At 34.2% G+C, this 18756-nt stretch overlaps 1 protein-coding gene across 2 annotated transcripts in view; it reads right to left on the bottom strand.

Annotated features, from left to right (window-relative positions):
• Nucleotides 1-18756, bottom strand: part of Eaf6 (chromatin modification-related protein EAF6/MEAF6) — a 140607-nt gene that overhangs the window by 16561 nt on the left and 105290 nt on the right. The window contains exon 7 of one of the 2 annotated variants that reach the window (XM_090409512.1): nt 2018-2071. The exons of the other annotated variant lie outside the window; for it this stretch is intronic. Coding sequence (XP_090265638.1) covers nt 2058-2071 — 14 coding nt within the window. The 3' untranslated portion in view covers nt 2018-2057. The remainder of the gene's footprint in view (nt 1-2017; nt 2072-18756) is intronic. 2 annotated transcript variants of the gene reach the window in all.

Genomic DNA, 18756 nt, shown 5'->3' on the forward strand with positions numbered 1-18756 from the left:
AACATACATTCCTCACACGTCTCTGAACTGCTATCCCCTATCTAAACCCTGGTTCGCTAAGTGATGTGCCAAGGCTGTACAAATGAAAAATCAGACATACCACAACTGGCTCAAATCAAGAACTACAACTTGCTTCAATGCTTATACTGAAGCCTGAAATAGATGCAAGAAAATTATCAATGCTTCCAAAACAGAATTTGAATAGGCAAAAAGCAGGAAACTTGCAGCCTATCCAAATGGCAGCCATGCCTTTTAGTCTCATGCCGAAGCGATTGGTCGTAACTTTTGTTTTACACTATTCCCACCCCTAATCATACCCAGATAGCCCAACTACAACATCACTCACAGAAAAAAAACTAACCTCCTGGAAGAGAAATCTTCCAGGAGATTAGAAAAATCTCCTCGAGATTTTTCTTCTCGAAATTACCCTGACATCAGGCCTCTCCTGCCAAAAACACATCACAACCATTGCATCCTCAGCTTCCAAAGGATTTCTCTTTCACTCAAGACATTGCTTCACCTCTAAACAGCTGTTAACCTGATACAAATCACAAATACACCCAGCTATCGGATAATGTTCTCACATTTGGAGTGGGGGACTCCTAAGTCTCTGCAATTTGTATATTTTATAAAGATTTTCATGAGAAATGTTCATCTGAAACAGCATCAATAATTCCCCTGCTCTGTACTAAGCCCATTGGAACACGTACAGCTGTCACCCAACATCCTTTCACAGTACAACTTGAAGCCCACAGAACAAGTTTCTTTTCCTCCTCCTTCATCCCTGCTACTGCTGTACTGTGGAACAGTCTTTCCCCTGACATATTTCTCAAGGAATACAATACACAGGCTTTTAAATCAAATGTAAACAAGTTTCTCCCTTCCTAACCCACTACCCATATACGGTACTAACATACTATAGGTTGATCAGCCAACCCCTCGTGTATGGGCCGAACATTAAAAAAAAAATCTCCTTGCCATAACATGACCTCAACAGTACCTCCTATATGCTACTATTTGAACTTTCCCTTCAGGCAGAGTATGTGGCAGTGGAATTATGTGTCAGCTGACTAGGAAGCCTCATGACTCATTACTGACAGGTTCAGGCCTATATACTATCTGGCAGCTGACCTGCACACCACTGTTCTAACTACTGTACCCTCAAAATGGTGGAGGGTAAGTATCATTCAATGCATGGAGAAGAGAAGACAACACTGGGATCCTGCTCCGGAGGAAAAAATGGCATTCACCACTTCATGTCTCATATATTAAGTCATTAATATATGATATGAATAAAGAATGCAAAACAAAATATCTCTAAATTATGAAATTTTAATTATCTGTAATAATTTAATGAAAATGTATGTGTGCAAGAATATGAGAGGAAGATTTTGGTTTTCTCAGTTAGTCTGCTCCACTTTCATTTTACCCCCCCACCTCCCCCACTTTTTTATTACTATTATTATTTTTCATGTGACCCATAAACAAAAGGTTTTAAGACCTATAACATATCAATGTTGAGTATGGGTACCACACTCTGCATTGATGTACTGGTATTTATAATCGTATCTTTTGTTCCTTTTATTCTGAACCAATTTTTCTAACTTTTTAAAATAAACAATGGTGCATGCCAAATACACTCAACAAAATTAAGATATAAAATAAAACCATACTGTCACTACAAATGACACATTCAAATAATTTTGAATATACCATATACTCTATTTAAAAAAAAAAAAAACATGAATTCATTTGGAGCCAAATTTCAAAACTAGAAAAATTAAATGCTTTGATTATTTCAACAGAAAACAGTAAAATACAAAAGGGACAACTAATGCAGTTTTGTATTTTGCAAAAGCCTAAGAGCTAATTTGTGAGGAAAATTTATTTATTTTAAACAAGTCTGTATTTCTTTAAATGAATATAATACAATATGATTCTGAAAGCACTGACTGAACAAAGGGCACTAAAATAATTAAATACAGGAATGTAATTTTTCTATAAGGTGACCACCTACCTAAAGTAACCAGTTTTCATCAGTCCTAAATGTGGCCAAATTACCAAGGTTTGCCTATATATGTACAACTAATTAATGTGTTGTATATATCTATTGTTAGTAACATTAAACATCTGTCTATTTAAGGAAAAATCAAAACAAAAATTGAAAAAGATAGTACTAATCTAGTATTGAAGTTAAAAATTTGAATAAAATATGAATAATTTTGATAAAACAAAACTTAAGTTAGTGTGCCTTAAAATACTAATAAAAAGATCTCAGATAACTATCACATTTAATTGAGAGGTTGCATTTATTTAAGAAGATACAAATTTATCGTTTTATGACATATAGAAAGCATACTGCAAAAAATTTTTGATACCTTTCTTCTGCAAAGAAACATTATCTATCTGAAATTATTTAAGATGGTAAAAAAAATTTCAAGTCGAGTGGTACAAAGTCACAAAACAGAGCAGATGAATGTTACTGAATAATACAAGGAAACAAACTCAGAGGAAGTCAAAAGCAGGAGATTCTAAATTGGGCATTCTCTGGCAAGCAATGTCAGTTTCACAAAACAACAGTGGCTATCCTTGTAGAAAATCATGTATGGATGTGGGTAAAGTAGATGTGCAGATATTTTTTTCTAACCATGCTGAATTGGTATTGATGCACACACAGATTGATAAGAAAATAACTATTTATTAACTTAAAAGCTAATATTTCGCTAGTATTATATCCAGCATCTTCAGAGCACACAAACAAAGTTTGTTACAAATGTGAGACAACCACAATAAGGTGTAAAGGTATAACCACAATAGGGTGTAGATAGTATAAACAGTCCTACATATAAACTAGTTAAACTACTAGCCACTTGCACAAACAATTCTCCCTCTTTTGTTAAAAATTCTACCCACTTAAAAAGTATTTTAGAAAACCGTACCTTAAATAGTTCAGACCTAATGGTGAGTTCTGATATCACCTCATTATTCACTAATGTACCATTGACTTAAACACTTCACTTACTAAATTCACAATTTCCCCCCTGATATATTTCAGCTATTTAAATTCACAGTACAGGCAGGTTATTTTACATGGAAAGGGAAAATATACAAACAATTGGATGGGACAGTTATGGGATCCCCCCCCCCCTTAGCCAACTTCTACATAGAACATCTGGAAAAGCTAGCTATCAACACAGCCACTCTCAAACCTAGTCTCTGGCTATGTTGATGATGTGTTTGCTATTTGGCCACATGGCCCAGACACATTGAATACATTTTTAGTGCATCTAAATAGCCAGCACCCTAAAATCCACTTTACAATGGAACTAGAAGCTAATGACTGCCTGCCCTTTCTGAACACACATCTTCCAGAAGTTTCCTTATCATTTTCGGTTTATAGAAAATCCACACATACAGGGAGATACTTACACAAACAATCACACCATCACCCTTCTCAATAATATGGTATCTTAAAAACACTAACTCATAGAGCTAGAGCAATCTGTTCCAATGACATTGCTCTCACTGCTGAACTTTCTCACCTGCACCACACCTTCCTAACCAATGGCTATAATCCATAAAATAGATAAAATACTAAATGCTACCCAGAAATCTCCCCCACTATCTACCACATAAGACTACAAACAAAACTATCACCATCCCTATCATCCTAGATAAACTATCATTTATCTAGGATGCCTTAAGAAACACCAACTGTGCACCATATTTAAACCTTATGTGAAACTGGCAACTCTCATCCATTCACCTAAGGACAGATTCATTCCTTTATCAGATCCAGGAGTCTATGAAGTGCCCTGTTCTTGTCATCGAGCCTACTATGGACAGACAGGAAGAACTGTGGACATCCGCCTCAGTGAACACAAAAAATATATCCAGCACTTTCGTTATGGCAAGTCTGGTCTGGCAGACCATGCTTTGGATACCCCAGCACAGGGGATCAATAGGAAAAAAAAACAAAAATACTGCACAGAAGGTTCTGCAAGTCAGAGATGTTGTTCCTGGAATCAACAGAAGCCTTAAAACATACTCCAAACCTTAATAAGTATGGCTGTATAAATCTACCAAAGCTTTGGGAGACAGTCATCCTAAGACCAAATTAATATTTTTTTCAAACTTTGGACTACTATTTTTCAAGTTTCAAGGACTACTATATTTTTTTCAAAACTATGGACTACTGTTTTTTTTTATAACTTAGATGGCGCCATATTAGGACTTTAGTCTTGTGTTGCATGCTGCAATTACTTATACTAGCCCTACTGTTACACCGAATTGTGGCTGTCTCGCATTTGTAACAAACTTTGTGTGCTCTGAAGATGCTGGATATAATACCAGTGAAATATTAGCTTTTAAGTTAATAAATAGTTATTTTCTTATCAATCTGTTTTCGCATCAATACCGTTTAAATCCAATTCAACATGTGGGACGAACACATAAGCCTATCCATGCGTTTTTCTAACCAATCTTCAATGATTAGCTACATCAGATTCTTAGCAGTGTAAAGATCTCAAATCATTCTATCTTTCATTCCTCTTTTATACAACAAGGTCTAAAACAGCTTTACCAAAAGTACTAAAAATTCTATAATCACTTACACCTTGGTAGTTCAAGAAATAACTCTGTTACCAAAAGCCAATGTCAAATTCAAATTCATTTGTAGGGTTGATTTCATTAATGCCTTCCTCTCACACAAATTTTTTATTTTATTTTTGTGTTTTGATTATTAAATCTCAAGTTAAATACAATGTACTTCCCATATTGACATTCATTGGTTAACAAGATTTCTTGTGAATTGTACTATTTCGCAAAACAATCATTGAGGCATGTATTTTATGCCAAATTTAAGGTAAGTCTTTTGTTATTATCACTGTAAAAATGCTTACTTGAAGGTCAAAAAAACATTTATCATCATAAAATAAGAAAAAGGAATACTGTGTTTTGATTTTAATGAGTTACTTTGGAATGGAAAATGTATCAGTAAATGCATGCCAACATGCCACAATTCAACCACTTGGTTGTAAATGTGCAAGTGATTATTTTGGGTTGAAATGATTTCCAGTTACACTGGTTATTAGAACTGTGCAACTCAGTTGTTTATAGAGCATGTGGCATGTGTCGCAAGGCTGTTTGGCTACCTCCATTAGCAAGAACAGAGCCTTGCTTGCTTGCCAGGAGTGTAACAAATATAACAATGGAACACTATTGGAAGTTTTCCCCCACTTGGGGGTTAGACTATAATAAATTTAGTTTAATCCTTTATCCAAGTGTAAGCAAACAAACTTTGCATCTGAAGTATCTTCAGGACTGAGGCAACTCATGGTAAAGATGGACCAAGCTCGTCATACTTGTCTTAGTATCTCCCATAATGCAAAGTACATCTCCTTGCAGACATGTATAATGCTGTGTATTAGGGGAAGGGCCACTACCCAGACTGGCTTCGACCTTTATTGAGGTCTCGTCAGTGGGAGCTAGATCCAGAGGTGGTGATACTAAGGTGGAAGCAATGGAGAAGTCATATTTACCTATACGAGTTGCCAAAAGGTGTCTCACCTTATTAAATTATTGTTAATTATTAAATTTAATAATAAGGTGAGACACCTTTTGGCAACTTGTACAGGTAAATATGACTTCTCCATTGCTTCCACCTTAGTGTCACCACCTCTGGATCTAGCTCCCATTGACGAGACCCCAATAAAGGTCGAAGCCGGTCTGGGTAATGGCCCTTCCCTTAATGCACAGCATTATACATGTCCGCAAGGAGATGTACTTTGCATTATGGGAGATACTAAGACAAGTATGACGAGCTTGGTCCACCTTTACCATGAGTTGCCTCAATCCTGAAGATACTTCAGATACAAACTTTGTTTGCTTACACGTGGATAAAGGATTAAACTAAATTTATTACAATGGAACACTGTTATGACCAGTTCTAATATGGAGAAAGAACTTGTGACTTAATTATACATCAGATAATGAACATTGAGACACAGATGCAGCTAGAGCATGTGAGAAATTATCACTGAAATTTCATATACAACTTTTTTTTTTTTTTACAAAATATATATCACTGAAATGTATCAGTTTTTCTTACATATCTAAACACTGAACTAAACACCTAAGGATAATGCATTTGGAACTGAAAATCATGACACCATTTAAAGGATAGTCTCAGGAACACATATATTCACTTTTTTATTAGTGCTTTTATTTAAGGGTTTTAATGGCCTGGTAGCTGTTTCAAAGTATTAATTGATTAGATATTAATTGATTAGATAGAAACTTCCTGAATACTATCCCATCCAATCTCATGTTTGAAAGATATATTTTCTCTAAGCAAATCTCAATCAGTACATAAACACTGAAAAGTGTCAAAAAAGAAGTTCAACACTTGACACTGAAAATTAATATCAAAAGATGTAATAAATATCCATTGTTATTTTATAGCCCAGAAGACATGCAATGCTTGCTTCTTGAAACATTCAAACAGTAAATAAGGGCTTACAAATCCTGTAATGTATCATCTCACTTTTTTTTTTTCCAGATAATATTCAGAAAGTAGGTACTTTTCTACGTTAAGAAAAATGTCAAACTATATTTTCATTACACTTTTAAGGCAATTAATTGTAAAACTAAATGAAGTTTGAATTTTTGGCAAACTCATATCAATGAATGAGTGTGATGTATCAAACTTTGCACACCATTATGCTAATAATACTATCAATCTGAATGTTATTGTTTTGCACCACCATCTTCTCATGATCTTTTCCATGAAAAGCATTAACATTTTCACAATTCAGTGGCAATGGCAACAGTTCTTGTACCTCAATTTTGGAGATGCAATTGTCTAAGTTGTAATTTTTTTGCACCCTTTTTTATATTTTAACTCTTGATTTTGTCCATTTGATATAAAATAATAATAATAATAAAATATTCTAATGTTTTCATTATTGATGAAATATTTGAGCATTTGGAATAGAAGAGTTATCCTTCAGACAATAACAGCAATCACAAACCAGACAATTACAAGATGCCAAATTCAAACTGATACTGAGAGATCAAACATTTTATGCACAAGACCTATTATCATCTGATAACGAGTGTGAAAAATAAACATTTTTACTGGCTTTTCTGAGAATAGATATAACGGGAAAATCAAAATAATACAAAACACCACAATTCAAGTGGACAATAGTAGAGGAACTTGCAAAGATATATATGCAAAATTTACACCACACTCAATCCATTTTAAAATAAATTTGATAAATTCTAATTCCCATTTTGTGCTACAATGTGTAATAAATTCCAATGGTTTCTAAACTTTATGTAGTTTCATCCCTTTGACTGAATGAATATAATATATATATTTTTTGTTGCTGCATCCTCTTATGACAAAGGATTTTCGGTGCTTTCTAACTTTTAAACAAAACTATCACTGGTGCTAAAAATGTCATGTCTCTCTGAGATATTTCTAGGGTATATCCTTTTCTAGTGTATATACTAGATGATGGCAACAATATTTCATAACTAATTTAACTTCCAAATGGCTGTCAGGTCTCCGATGTGATTATTTCATAGGTTTTACTTTTAAAATATTTCTGCCTGCATCAAACTAGCCATATCCTATTCTAACCTTTTCCCATCATTTTTGCTTCATGCAGTTGTTCTCATCTTTCATCTCTCATACTAGATTACCTTTAACAGAAATACATACAATCATTTATGTGAGATTTCTGAATTGAAATCTCACATAAATTTGTTAAAATTAGTTTGAACACTTCTATTGTATACTGCTTTAATGTTTTAGCTGATTTTTTCCTTATTGCATATAAATTTATTCGAATGACCTTCTCCCATACCATACTTAGTCTACTACTAAGTCCATATTCAGTGTATCATCAATAAAAATTGTGCCTAATTAATAGGCTAAAATGTATAACCTTTAGCTTAGATAGCAAGCCTGTAGTAAACTGTGTAGATTCACTATTGAGAATATGCTGCAGTTATTTTTATTCCATTGCTATTGTCTCAGAGTTTTTTCCTGCTGTTTTTCATATCAATTTGTCATACTAATTATTTACTTTAGTTAAAGACAAAAGTCTTTAGTTTAGTTACTTTAGTTAAAGACAAACAAAGTCATGGGACAACTTTGTTCAGAACACAGAAAAAATATCAATAAGGTAGCAGAATAATCCGGAGGTTGTTGAAAATGCGCAGAAGTAGAGAAAAGAGTGGTGTAAAAGGAATTAGAGATGATAAAGGTGACATGAAAACTGGAGAAAAAGATATCCTTGAAGTATGGAGTAATTACTTTGAAAAATTGCTAAATGACACAATCAGTGACAACAGCACAGTGGTAAAAAACGCTGACCAGGAATGCAGTCAGGAATACATATCCATACCTAAAGTAGAAAAAGCCATCAAAAGCCTGAAATGTAGAAAGGCAGCTGAAGTTGATGATATTTCACCAGAAATGCTCAAGTATGGAGGTATTAAAGTCTTACAGTGGCTGCATTGCATAGTTCAGAAGGCCTGGACCAGAGAGACGAATTCCCGATGATTGGAGTAGAGCTCTCATAGTACCCATATATAAAAAGGGAAATAAAACTGAATGTGAGAATTACACAGGTATTTCCCTACTGAATGTTCCTGGTAAGATATATGTAAGTATACTTGAGAGACGGTTGAGAAGGATTGTCGAAGGGAAGCTTGGTGAAGAACATGCTGGATTCAGGCCAAATAGAGGATCAGATTTTCAGTTTACGACAAACAGTTGAGAAATCATGGGAATATAACAAAGATCTGTATTTAAGTTTTGTAGATCTGGATAAAGCATATGACATGGTGTCAAGAGAGAAGCTATTCAAAATGCTACAGTTGCATGGTGTCAATGGGGCATTATATCAAGCAATATTTAGTCTTTGAGTTTTAAGTCAGCAGTTAGAATTGAAGTAAGTACAGGAAGATGGTTTAATGTTAAATCTGGTGTCAGATAAGAATGTGCATTATCCCCTCTGTTATTCATTATCTATATGGATCACATTATGAAGGAAAGTGGTATTAAACCTGATATCAAAATTGGAGATGTTAATGTCAGCTCTTTGCTTTATGCAGACGATGTTAGACTTATCAATAAATCCGCTATGGGTCTGCAAGATTCCTTCACTAAATTGAATAACTGTTGTAATAGATATGGTATGAAGGTCAGCAATAAAAAAACAAAGACAATGAAAATAAGCAGAATCATTGAAAATGCCAACTGCATTGTGAACAGAGAACCTGTGGAACAAGACAAGCAAAACATTTCAACTACTTAGGCACGATTTTTAGTGAAGATGGTAAATTAAATATGGAAATAGACAACAGAATCAATAAAGATGGTATGGTAGGAAGTCAACTGAATAAATTTATATGAAACAAGAGAGAAATTAGTCAAAACACTAAATTAGATGTATACAAGACAGTGTTCAAACCAATTTTAACTTATGGATCTGAGAATTGGGTCAGAAGTAAAACACTTGACCAAAGATTATAGACCACAGATATGAGTCCTGAGAAAGATTAGGGGCATGAACAGATGGCATCAATGGCAATATCATATTAAAAACAAGGATATTAGGAAAGAACTTGACACTGTTAGCATCCAGGAATGTGTTAGCAGAGCTAATCTCAGGTGGTATGGTCACAAACAGAATGAGAGAGGAAAGATTAAGTGTTCTCCTGCCAGGTTGGCAGAAAAAGACCTAGAGGAAGACCAAGATATAGGTGGACTGATATGGTAAAAAGTGACTTAGAAGATAAAAATATAAGATGTGACAATGTTGGAGTCTTGACAGGTAACAGATTGATGTGGAGGAAAATTGTAGATAGGAAGTTAGTAATGATGTAAATTTTTCATGTAATACTATCATATCCTGTACATGCCTTGAGGGAACATGGCAGGAATATGATGATGATGATATATATATATATATATATATATATATAACATTAACAATCTGAAAACAGCATAACCCATTTGGTATACAAATATATACAAATAAACCCACAAATAAAGATATAGATACACTATTATTTGAAAATAATCAAATTGAATTAGCTAGATCATAAAATGATCTCTATCTCTCTAGAGATCAGTAAAATCATTAAATGAAATTTCAAAAGAATATAATATGAGAATATCAAAAAGTGCAGACAAAAATAATGGCTTTCAAAGGAGAAAACCCAATAAGAAGTAAAATAGTGATAGATAATAAAATAGTAGAACAAGTAAATACTTTTAAATATCTGGGATGCGACTTATGAAGATGAAAAATAATATATTTTTCCTATATTAATATATGAAATAATATATTTCATAAATAATATATTTTTCATGGCATAATAAATAATATATTTAACCCAACCCTGGTATAAAGAAACACCAGAATGAGATTATATAACATTCAGTCTAAACCAACTTTATTATATGGAATTGAAATATGGACCATAAATGGTAAGAATGAAATGCTGATTCAAACAGCAGAAATGAAATTTCTCAGAAAAACAGCTGATATACCATGTGGGACTATAAAACAAATGAAAAAAATTTACAATCCCTGAATATAAAAACCAATTAAGTACTATATAAGTAAATATAAACAAAAATGGTTATAGAACATCAAAATTGAATGGACAATCATCATCAATGGCTCAACAGCCACAGATGGGTCAAGGCCTTCCTCTGAAGATTTTGCCAGCTACCTTTATTTTCTGCTTTGACACACAGTTTCTCATTTATGGCTTGAAAATCTTCTCATCGTAATCTTGGTCTTCCTCTTTGCCTGCCTTGTGGTTTTGCAAGAAATAATTTTTTTACAGGATCGTTATCATTCATTCTTATGAGATGTGCAGCCGAGTTAAACTGATTAATTTTAAGAAATTTGATTATGTCTGGTTCTTTAAAATATTTATAGAGTTCAAAGCTGAAGAGTCTTCTTCACAGATCATTTTCCTTAATACCACCAAGGATGCTCCTGAGTATTTGTCTTTCAAAAACAGCAATTTGCTTTTCTTCATTCTTTGTCAATGTCCAGGTTTCTGAACCATATGTCAACACAGGGCAAATCAAAGTTTTATAGAGTAGGAATTTATTATTTCTGGATATAAACTGCAATTTCATTATTTTCCTAAGACCATAGAAACTTTTATTAGCAGCAATAATTATTTTCCACACTTCTGGTGAAATTTTATTTTGGCAGTTCAATCCAGATCCCAAGTAGATAAAGATATGGATACTTTCAAATGTATATGATCCTATTTCAATAAAAGGCAGATTGTTTTGGTATTCGTTTCAGTTACAGTGTATATATATTTAGTTTTATCTTGATTTATTTTCAGATGCATATTTTTTGCAGCAGTCTCAAGGACAAGAAAGGCTTCCTTAAGAGCATTGATTATCCTTGCATATAAATCAATATAGTCTGTACAGGCAAAGATTTGTACAGATTTATAGAAAATGTTTCCTTCTGTATTGATTTCTGAGTCTCTTATAACTTTTTCTAGAGAGATTAAATTGTCAACATGATAAGGAGTCTCCTTGATGAACTCCATCTTTTATGCAAAATACATTTGAAAGATTGCCTTGTATTTGAATTTTAGATACTGTTTTCTCTATTGTCACCTTAACGAACCTAATGAGTTTTGGAAGAATACAAAATTCTTGCATTGCTTCAAGTAGCTTATCCCTATTAATGTTGTTAAAGGTGGCTCTGAAGTCTATGAATAAATTATGAGTTGATCAGCATGTGGTAATAGCCTTCCAAAAAGTATATTTGAAAAAATTTTATATGATGTGCAGAGGAGGCTAATACACCTCTTAGTTAGAACAATCATGGGATCTCCATTCATTAGTATTAGACAGATAATGTTTGTGTTCCAATTTAATGGAAGTTTTTCCATATCCCAAATTTTAACTATCAATCTTTGTAAGTAGTTCAGGCCCATAGTTTTTTAGAAATTCTGATGTTATACCATCAAGTGGCGTTTTGTTGTTTTTGAGTTTTTTGATGGCTACCTTTACTTCATCTACAGATGAATGGACAATAGCAAACTCGAAAATATATTATACAGATATAAAATAAATGGAAAAAGAAGAAACGAAAAATACTGAGGATTGGCATGTGGAATGTATGATTCCTGATAGAAAAAGAAGAATTTGAAAATCATAATATTAAAATTTATGCAGTATCAGAGACAAAGGAAAAAAAGTCAAATGGTACAAGAGCAAAAACTAACTACATAACGAAATATTATAATATATTGGAGTCGAAAAACATGAAAGAGCAGATAAATGAGTTGGGATAATGATACATAAAGCTATTAGAGAAAAGTACAAGAATACAATTTTATATCAAGCAAAATAATACATTTAAAGATAAGGAAAGGGGAAAAAACTCATAAGGGAAACAAACTAGAAATAGAAGAATTTTACAAAAATCTTCAAAATGTAATAGACAAAATGAATAAAATGGAACGTAATAAAAATTGGAGATTCAAATGCAAGAATTGCCAACATGGTTATTCCAGGTATATGAAATGCTACCCAAAAGTTCAGGGAATTTGAATAGTGCACATGAACTGGTTGTAGTACAGCCTTCTGCTGCTATAAGGGGTGAGCAGTACCTTCTGTGAATCACTATACCAACAGCTAGCAAGCTGAGAGGCTGCATGCATTTTTGTAATATGTTCTGGTGGTTCAGCAATTTTCTTTTCAAATTGAAATGGTAGATTTTAAGGAGCCAAGAATTTGCATTGACCTCAAAAAAGTTGCAGAAATACAGTGAATGCTCAAGTAAGCATATGATGGCCACTATGGGAAAAAAAAAAAAAAAAAAAAAAAAAAAAAACGCATCAAGTTCACAGCAAATGTCAAGTCAATGTCGTTTTTTTTTTTTTTTTTTGACACCTGAGGCATTGCCCACAAGGAATTTCTTCCCCCTGGTCAAACTGTCAATGGTAAATTTTACTGTGAGGTTTTTTGAAGCCATTAAGGAGAGTATTTGGTGCAAGTGTCCAGATAAGTGGAAGAAAGATGACTGAGTTCTCCACCATGACAACAGGCTGCCCACACACATCACTCGTTCAACAACTCCTGGCTTCCAAAAACACGACAGTCATTAAATTTTGACAGGACTGAGGAGATCCAGGCAAAATCGCAGAAGATGCTCAACAGTAATACTTGGACTTCCAGTGATGCATTGAATCATGGAAAAACTGCTGAGATTACTGTATACATATCCAAGACTACTTTGAAGGAGATGGATTAGAGTAAGTGAATTTTTTTTTTTTTTTTAATAGTCAAATTCCCTGAACTTTTCACTAGCACCTTATATGCCAAAGATTTAATAATGAATTAAGAATAATACATTCTTTGATCACAAAATACAACAAAATAACTTGGAAAAATGCAAGTGGAAAAAACAATCTGTAATTGATTACATTATAACTAATAGATAATCATGCTAGAAAAAAATATTACTATATGAGTTCTAACATCAGCAGATATAGGAAGTGACCACATTAGCTCTTGGAAAAATAAAACTATCAAAGAATAAAACAAAACAACATACAGAGAAGAACAAAATACAAGAGAGAGCTACTCCAGGATGAAAGTATAAGATACCTATACCAGAAAAGATTGTTAGATAAACTGAAAACATCAAAAAAGAAACCTTAGGAGAAAAAACAATTAGTACAAAAACTAATCAAAGGTTGACACCATGGTTTAAAGATGAGGTAAAAAGTTTAATGAAAGAAGAAAAGAAAACTGCATTTCACAAATATCAACCAAACAAATCAAATACCTTGATTTATGAAGAATATAAAATCATACAAAATAAAGTAAATAGTGAGATAAGGAAAATTAACCCAGGAATACTGGAATAACTACTCCAAAGAATTAGACCATAATTTTTATGATACCCAAAGAAGAATCTGGAGAATAAAAATTCAAAAAGAAAGAACTAAATAAAAAGTCTAAGGATAACAAATACTGAACTGGATAAATTCGAAGATTATTTCAGAATATATATACAGAAAAGAACAAAGATAATATAATTAAAAACAATGATATTTATGAAGAGGATAAAATAACTTTCAAAATAGAAAAAGATATTGAACAAACTCCACACACACAAAAGGCATACATAATACTATTTATTTAAGACCATATATTTCAGCATGAATATTACAGGCCATCATCATGATGACACAGTTAATTACAAAGTAAAATGCAAACAAATCAATGCATTGTGTTCTACTTTGTAATTAACTATTGTCGCCACTGATGATAGCGACAATAGCTATCCCCCATTTTATCCGGGCTCTGAACCAGCATATGGCTGGGACATATTCATGACTGTAATTCATGTGTTCACGGGGCCGGTTTGCCTATTCTGGGGGGGGGGGGGGGACGAAAAACCTGAGTTCTCATATGGAGGTATCATACCTCCATATGAGACCCATTACAGGTTCCTCAAGTCACTGATGGGAATCGAACCCAGGTCTTTCGGACAAAAGGGCTTCGTCTATATTGACTGAGCTGCAGAGGCTCTAAAATATATGGCCTTAAATAAATAGTATTACTTATGCCTTGTGTTTTTTTCATGTTAATTGAAGAAATCTCTAATGGCATAAGTATCTCTTAAACTTAAAATCATTAAATTTATGCACAAAAATAATCGGAAACATAATAAATAATCCAACAAGAAAGAAAGATTTAGGGAAATAGATCAACGATATATGCAATATTTATATTAAAGCAAATAAGAGAGAAATCAATGAATACAACTCTGCTTTATTGAATTAACAAAAGCATTTGACAATACAGTTAAGACATAATAACCAGGTTAAAAATGAGAAAAATAAAACAAATTTTAGAACTAATTAAGAATACATATACAGATAACAGTTTCTATAATAAATACAGAAGAAGGACAGACTGAAGGAATTAGACAAGGTGATTCATTAAGTCACACCTTATTTAATTTAGTTATGGATGAAATAAAAGTAAACAAAATGAAAATATGTGAAATTCATATTAAAGATGAAAAATTAAGAGTAATTGGATATGCTGATGATATAACCTTACTAGCAGAAAACGAAGATGACCTACAAAGATTAAATAAATTAGATGACCTACAAAGATTAAATAAATTAGATGATCTAAAAAGATTACTAAATACATTCAAATAATGCAGTAGACAGATGACCCATAAGATGGAAATTAGAAATTAAAGGGAAAATAATTGAACAAATGGTACTATTTACCACCGTGAAAATGTTTTTGAAAGAAATAGATAGATATGGCAGTGCTGGGGTTATTGTGTGGGTAGGCAATATGTTTAATGGATGCACTGAGCTACAAGTGCTGGAAAAAGGGACTATGACCAGTGAATGATACTACAACAAAGTTCTTCATTGTCATGTTCAATTGTTCTGTAGTGATATAAGGCAAAGAATTCATTTTTATGGATGGCAATGCCATACCACATCATACACAAGCAGTGGAGATACTTCTGCAAACAGAGGATATTAAATGAATCAAGTGCCCAGCATACTCCCAAGATCTCGACCCCATAGAACATGTTTGGGATGCAATAGAGAGGAATTCCCCTCCAGAAAACAAACAAGGCCTTATCCTTTCTCTGGGGAGTAGGTCAGTTTGCTGCAAGAGCTCCTGAATCACTTGGTGTTAAGCATGGTATGACATTGTGAGAGCTGCATCTATACTGAAATGTCTCTCTGCATAGTTTTCTGTAAGCACTGTACATTAATTTCTTAACTATATCCTTAGGAAATTTATAACTTTTGCCAAAAATGTACTGCAATTTAATTTGTATGAAATTTATAACACATATTTTGTGTAATATAATTTATTAGTATGCTGGGAATAAATTTCTGAAAGACAAAATACTGGAATAGTTAAATTTATTTCTTTGGGCTGTTTTCATTCCATTAAACCTAAAGTGTTCAAACCAGCATCTAAGCCTTAACATGTTTGTTAACAAAGATCGGTATTTGAGTTTTGTAGCTCTGGAAAAGGCATTTACTATTTACTAAGAGAAAAATTGTTTGGAACAGTTTTTTTGGTTGTACATTATAACCTGCAATACATCTATATTTGAGTTTTTAAGCAGTTAGAATTCAGGAGGTACAGGAAGGCAGCTTGATATTAATCAGGTATGAGACAAGGATGTACATTTTATCCAACCATTCATTCACCAAAGTGGCATTAATATTCTTTATGCAGATGATGATATACTCTTAGACAAATCTAGCAGAAATCATTCAGTGTAATAAATTAATCTTGCAAACTAACAACTATAATTATTCTTGTTGAGAGGCTTATACGCTGATTAAACGTGATAACTAATATTTAAGGAATTGACAGCGTATACTAAAAATATAAATTAAATAAACTTTAATATATACTTTCTGATATTTCGGCAAACGTCACATTGACATCTTCTTGGGAACTTAATACAAAGACATGTGCACACAAGTACTACATAACAGCAAATGAGAACTGAAGCTAGGAAGCTAACGTTTTCCTAAAGTCCTGGTGGTGGTTTTTGGCCTTTGGGCTGAAGTTCTTCTGATAATTGTTTCCCAAATTTGGGGCAGTCTCATGCATCCAAATTTGTTGAGGTTTGGCATGTTCCTAAGGGCTGAGGCTGATTCCATGAATAGTCTTTCATACTTGAACTTGCTGCGGTGTATGACTGTGGCTTTCTTTCATCTTATTCTGTGGTGAGTATCCAGAGCGTGGTCTGCAAGCCCAGAGTGGCTGTACTGGTGAAATCGGATGTAATCCTTGTGTTCTGAGATTCTGATATTTGCTGTCCTGCCTGTTTGGCCAAAGTAAGAAAATTTACAGCTGCAAGGGACCTGGTACACACCAGTTAGGTCTAGGGGAAGTGGATGGTCTTTAGTGGAGCGGATAAGGGATGCCAATTTTCTATGTGGTCTATAACAAGTGGTTAAGTCATGTTTTCTTAAGATTTTGTCGATTTTTTCCCGAGGTGCCTTGGATGTAGGGAATGGTGATGGATTTAGAGTAATCTTTTTTGTGAAGGGGAGGGGGTGGTGGGTTGTGGATAACTGGGTTAAGTATTCTCTGGATTTTTTTTTTTTTTTTTGGGTGGGGGGGGGGGGGTAGCCATTGGCTGAGAAAGTGTCATGGATGTGATTTAGTTCAGTGGTTAGGACTTGATCATTTGAACAGATTATTTTTGCCCTGTTGAATAGTGTCTTAATAACTCCATATTGTTGTGAGGCAGGGGGGGGGGTTGATGGGATTGTTGGTGAATGTATCTGCCTGTATGGGTGGGTTTTCTATAAACTGAGAAAACCAAGGTTCCATCAGGTTGGCGGGTGACTAGTGTGTCTAGGAAGGGGAGGTTATTGTTTTCCTCTTTTTCCAGGGTGAACTTGATTCTAGGGTGTTGGTTGTTTAAGTGTGTTAGGAAGGAGAGGAGTGAATCCGGGCCATGTGGCCAAATAGCAAACACATCATCAACGTAGAAAAGCCATATGGTAGGTTTTTGTGGGGCTGAGTTTAAGGCTTTCTCTTAAAACTCCATAAAGAAGTTGGCCAAGGGTGGGGAAAGTGGTGCCCCCATGGCTGTCCCCTCTATCTGTTTGTAGAATTTTTCCTGCCAAACGAAATAGCCTGAGTTTATTGTAAACTGAAATAGGGCTGAGATATCGGGAGGAAATTTAGCTTGGATTAGCTCTAGGGTTTCTTTGAGGGGTACATTCGTGAATAGGAAGGAGACATCAAAACTGACCATTATGTCATTGTGTTGCAGTGTAAGGTTTTCTATACTGGCTTTGAAGTGGGCTGAGTTTTTTATGTGTGTGATGGTGTGTTGCCAGTATAGTGTGAGAGCACTTTGGCTAAATGCTTGGCTAGTTTGTAAGTGGGGGAATCAATGCCATCCACTATGGGACATAATGGCACATTTTCTTTATGTATTTTAGGGAGCCCATATATGCCGCAGGGGGGGGTCTAGAGTTATAGGGTTTTAGTCTGTTGGTAACGGAAAAAATCAACAAAATCTTAAGAAAACACGACTTAACCACTTGTTATAGACCACATAGAAAATTGGCATCCCTTATCCGCTCCACTAAAGACCAACCACTTCCCCTAGGCCTACCTGGTGTGTGCCAGGTCCCTTGCAGCTGTAAATTGTCTTACTTTGGCCAAACAGGCAGGACAGCAAATATCAGAATCTCAGAACACAAGGATTACATCCGATTTCACCAGTACAGCCACTCTGGGCTTGCAGACCACGCTCTGGATACTCACCACAGAATAAGATGGAAGAAAGCCACAGTCATACACCGCAGCAAGTTCAAGTATGAAAGACTATTCATGGAATCAGCCTCAGCCCTTAGGAACATGCCAAACCTCAACAAATTTGGATGCATGAGACTGCCCCAAATTTGGGAAACAATTATCAGAAGAACTTCAGCCCAAAGGCCAAGAACCACCAATATAGCCTGCCAGGGGGCACCACCAGGACTTTAGGAAAACGTTAGCTTCCTAGCTTCAGTTCTCATTTGCTGTTATGTAGTACTTGTGTGCACGTGTCTTTATATTAAGTTCCCAAGAAGATGGCAACGTGACATTTGCCGAAATATCGGAAAGTATATATTAAAGTTTATTTAATTTATATTTCTAGTATACGCTGTCAA

Source organism: Typopeltis vanoorti, chromosome 19, assembly GCF_054136105.1.
Source record: "Typopeltis vanoorti isolate ZY-2024b chromosome 19, IOZ_Tvanoo_1.0, whole genome shotgun sequence".
Lineage (NCBI taxonomy): Eukaryota > Metazoa > Arthropoda > Arachnida > Uropygi > Thelyphonidae > Typopeltis > Typopeltis vanoorti.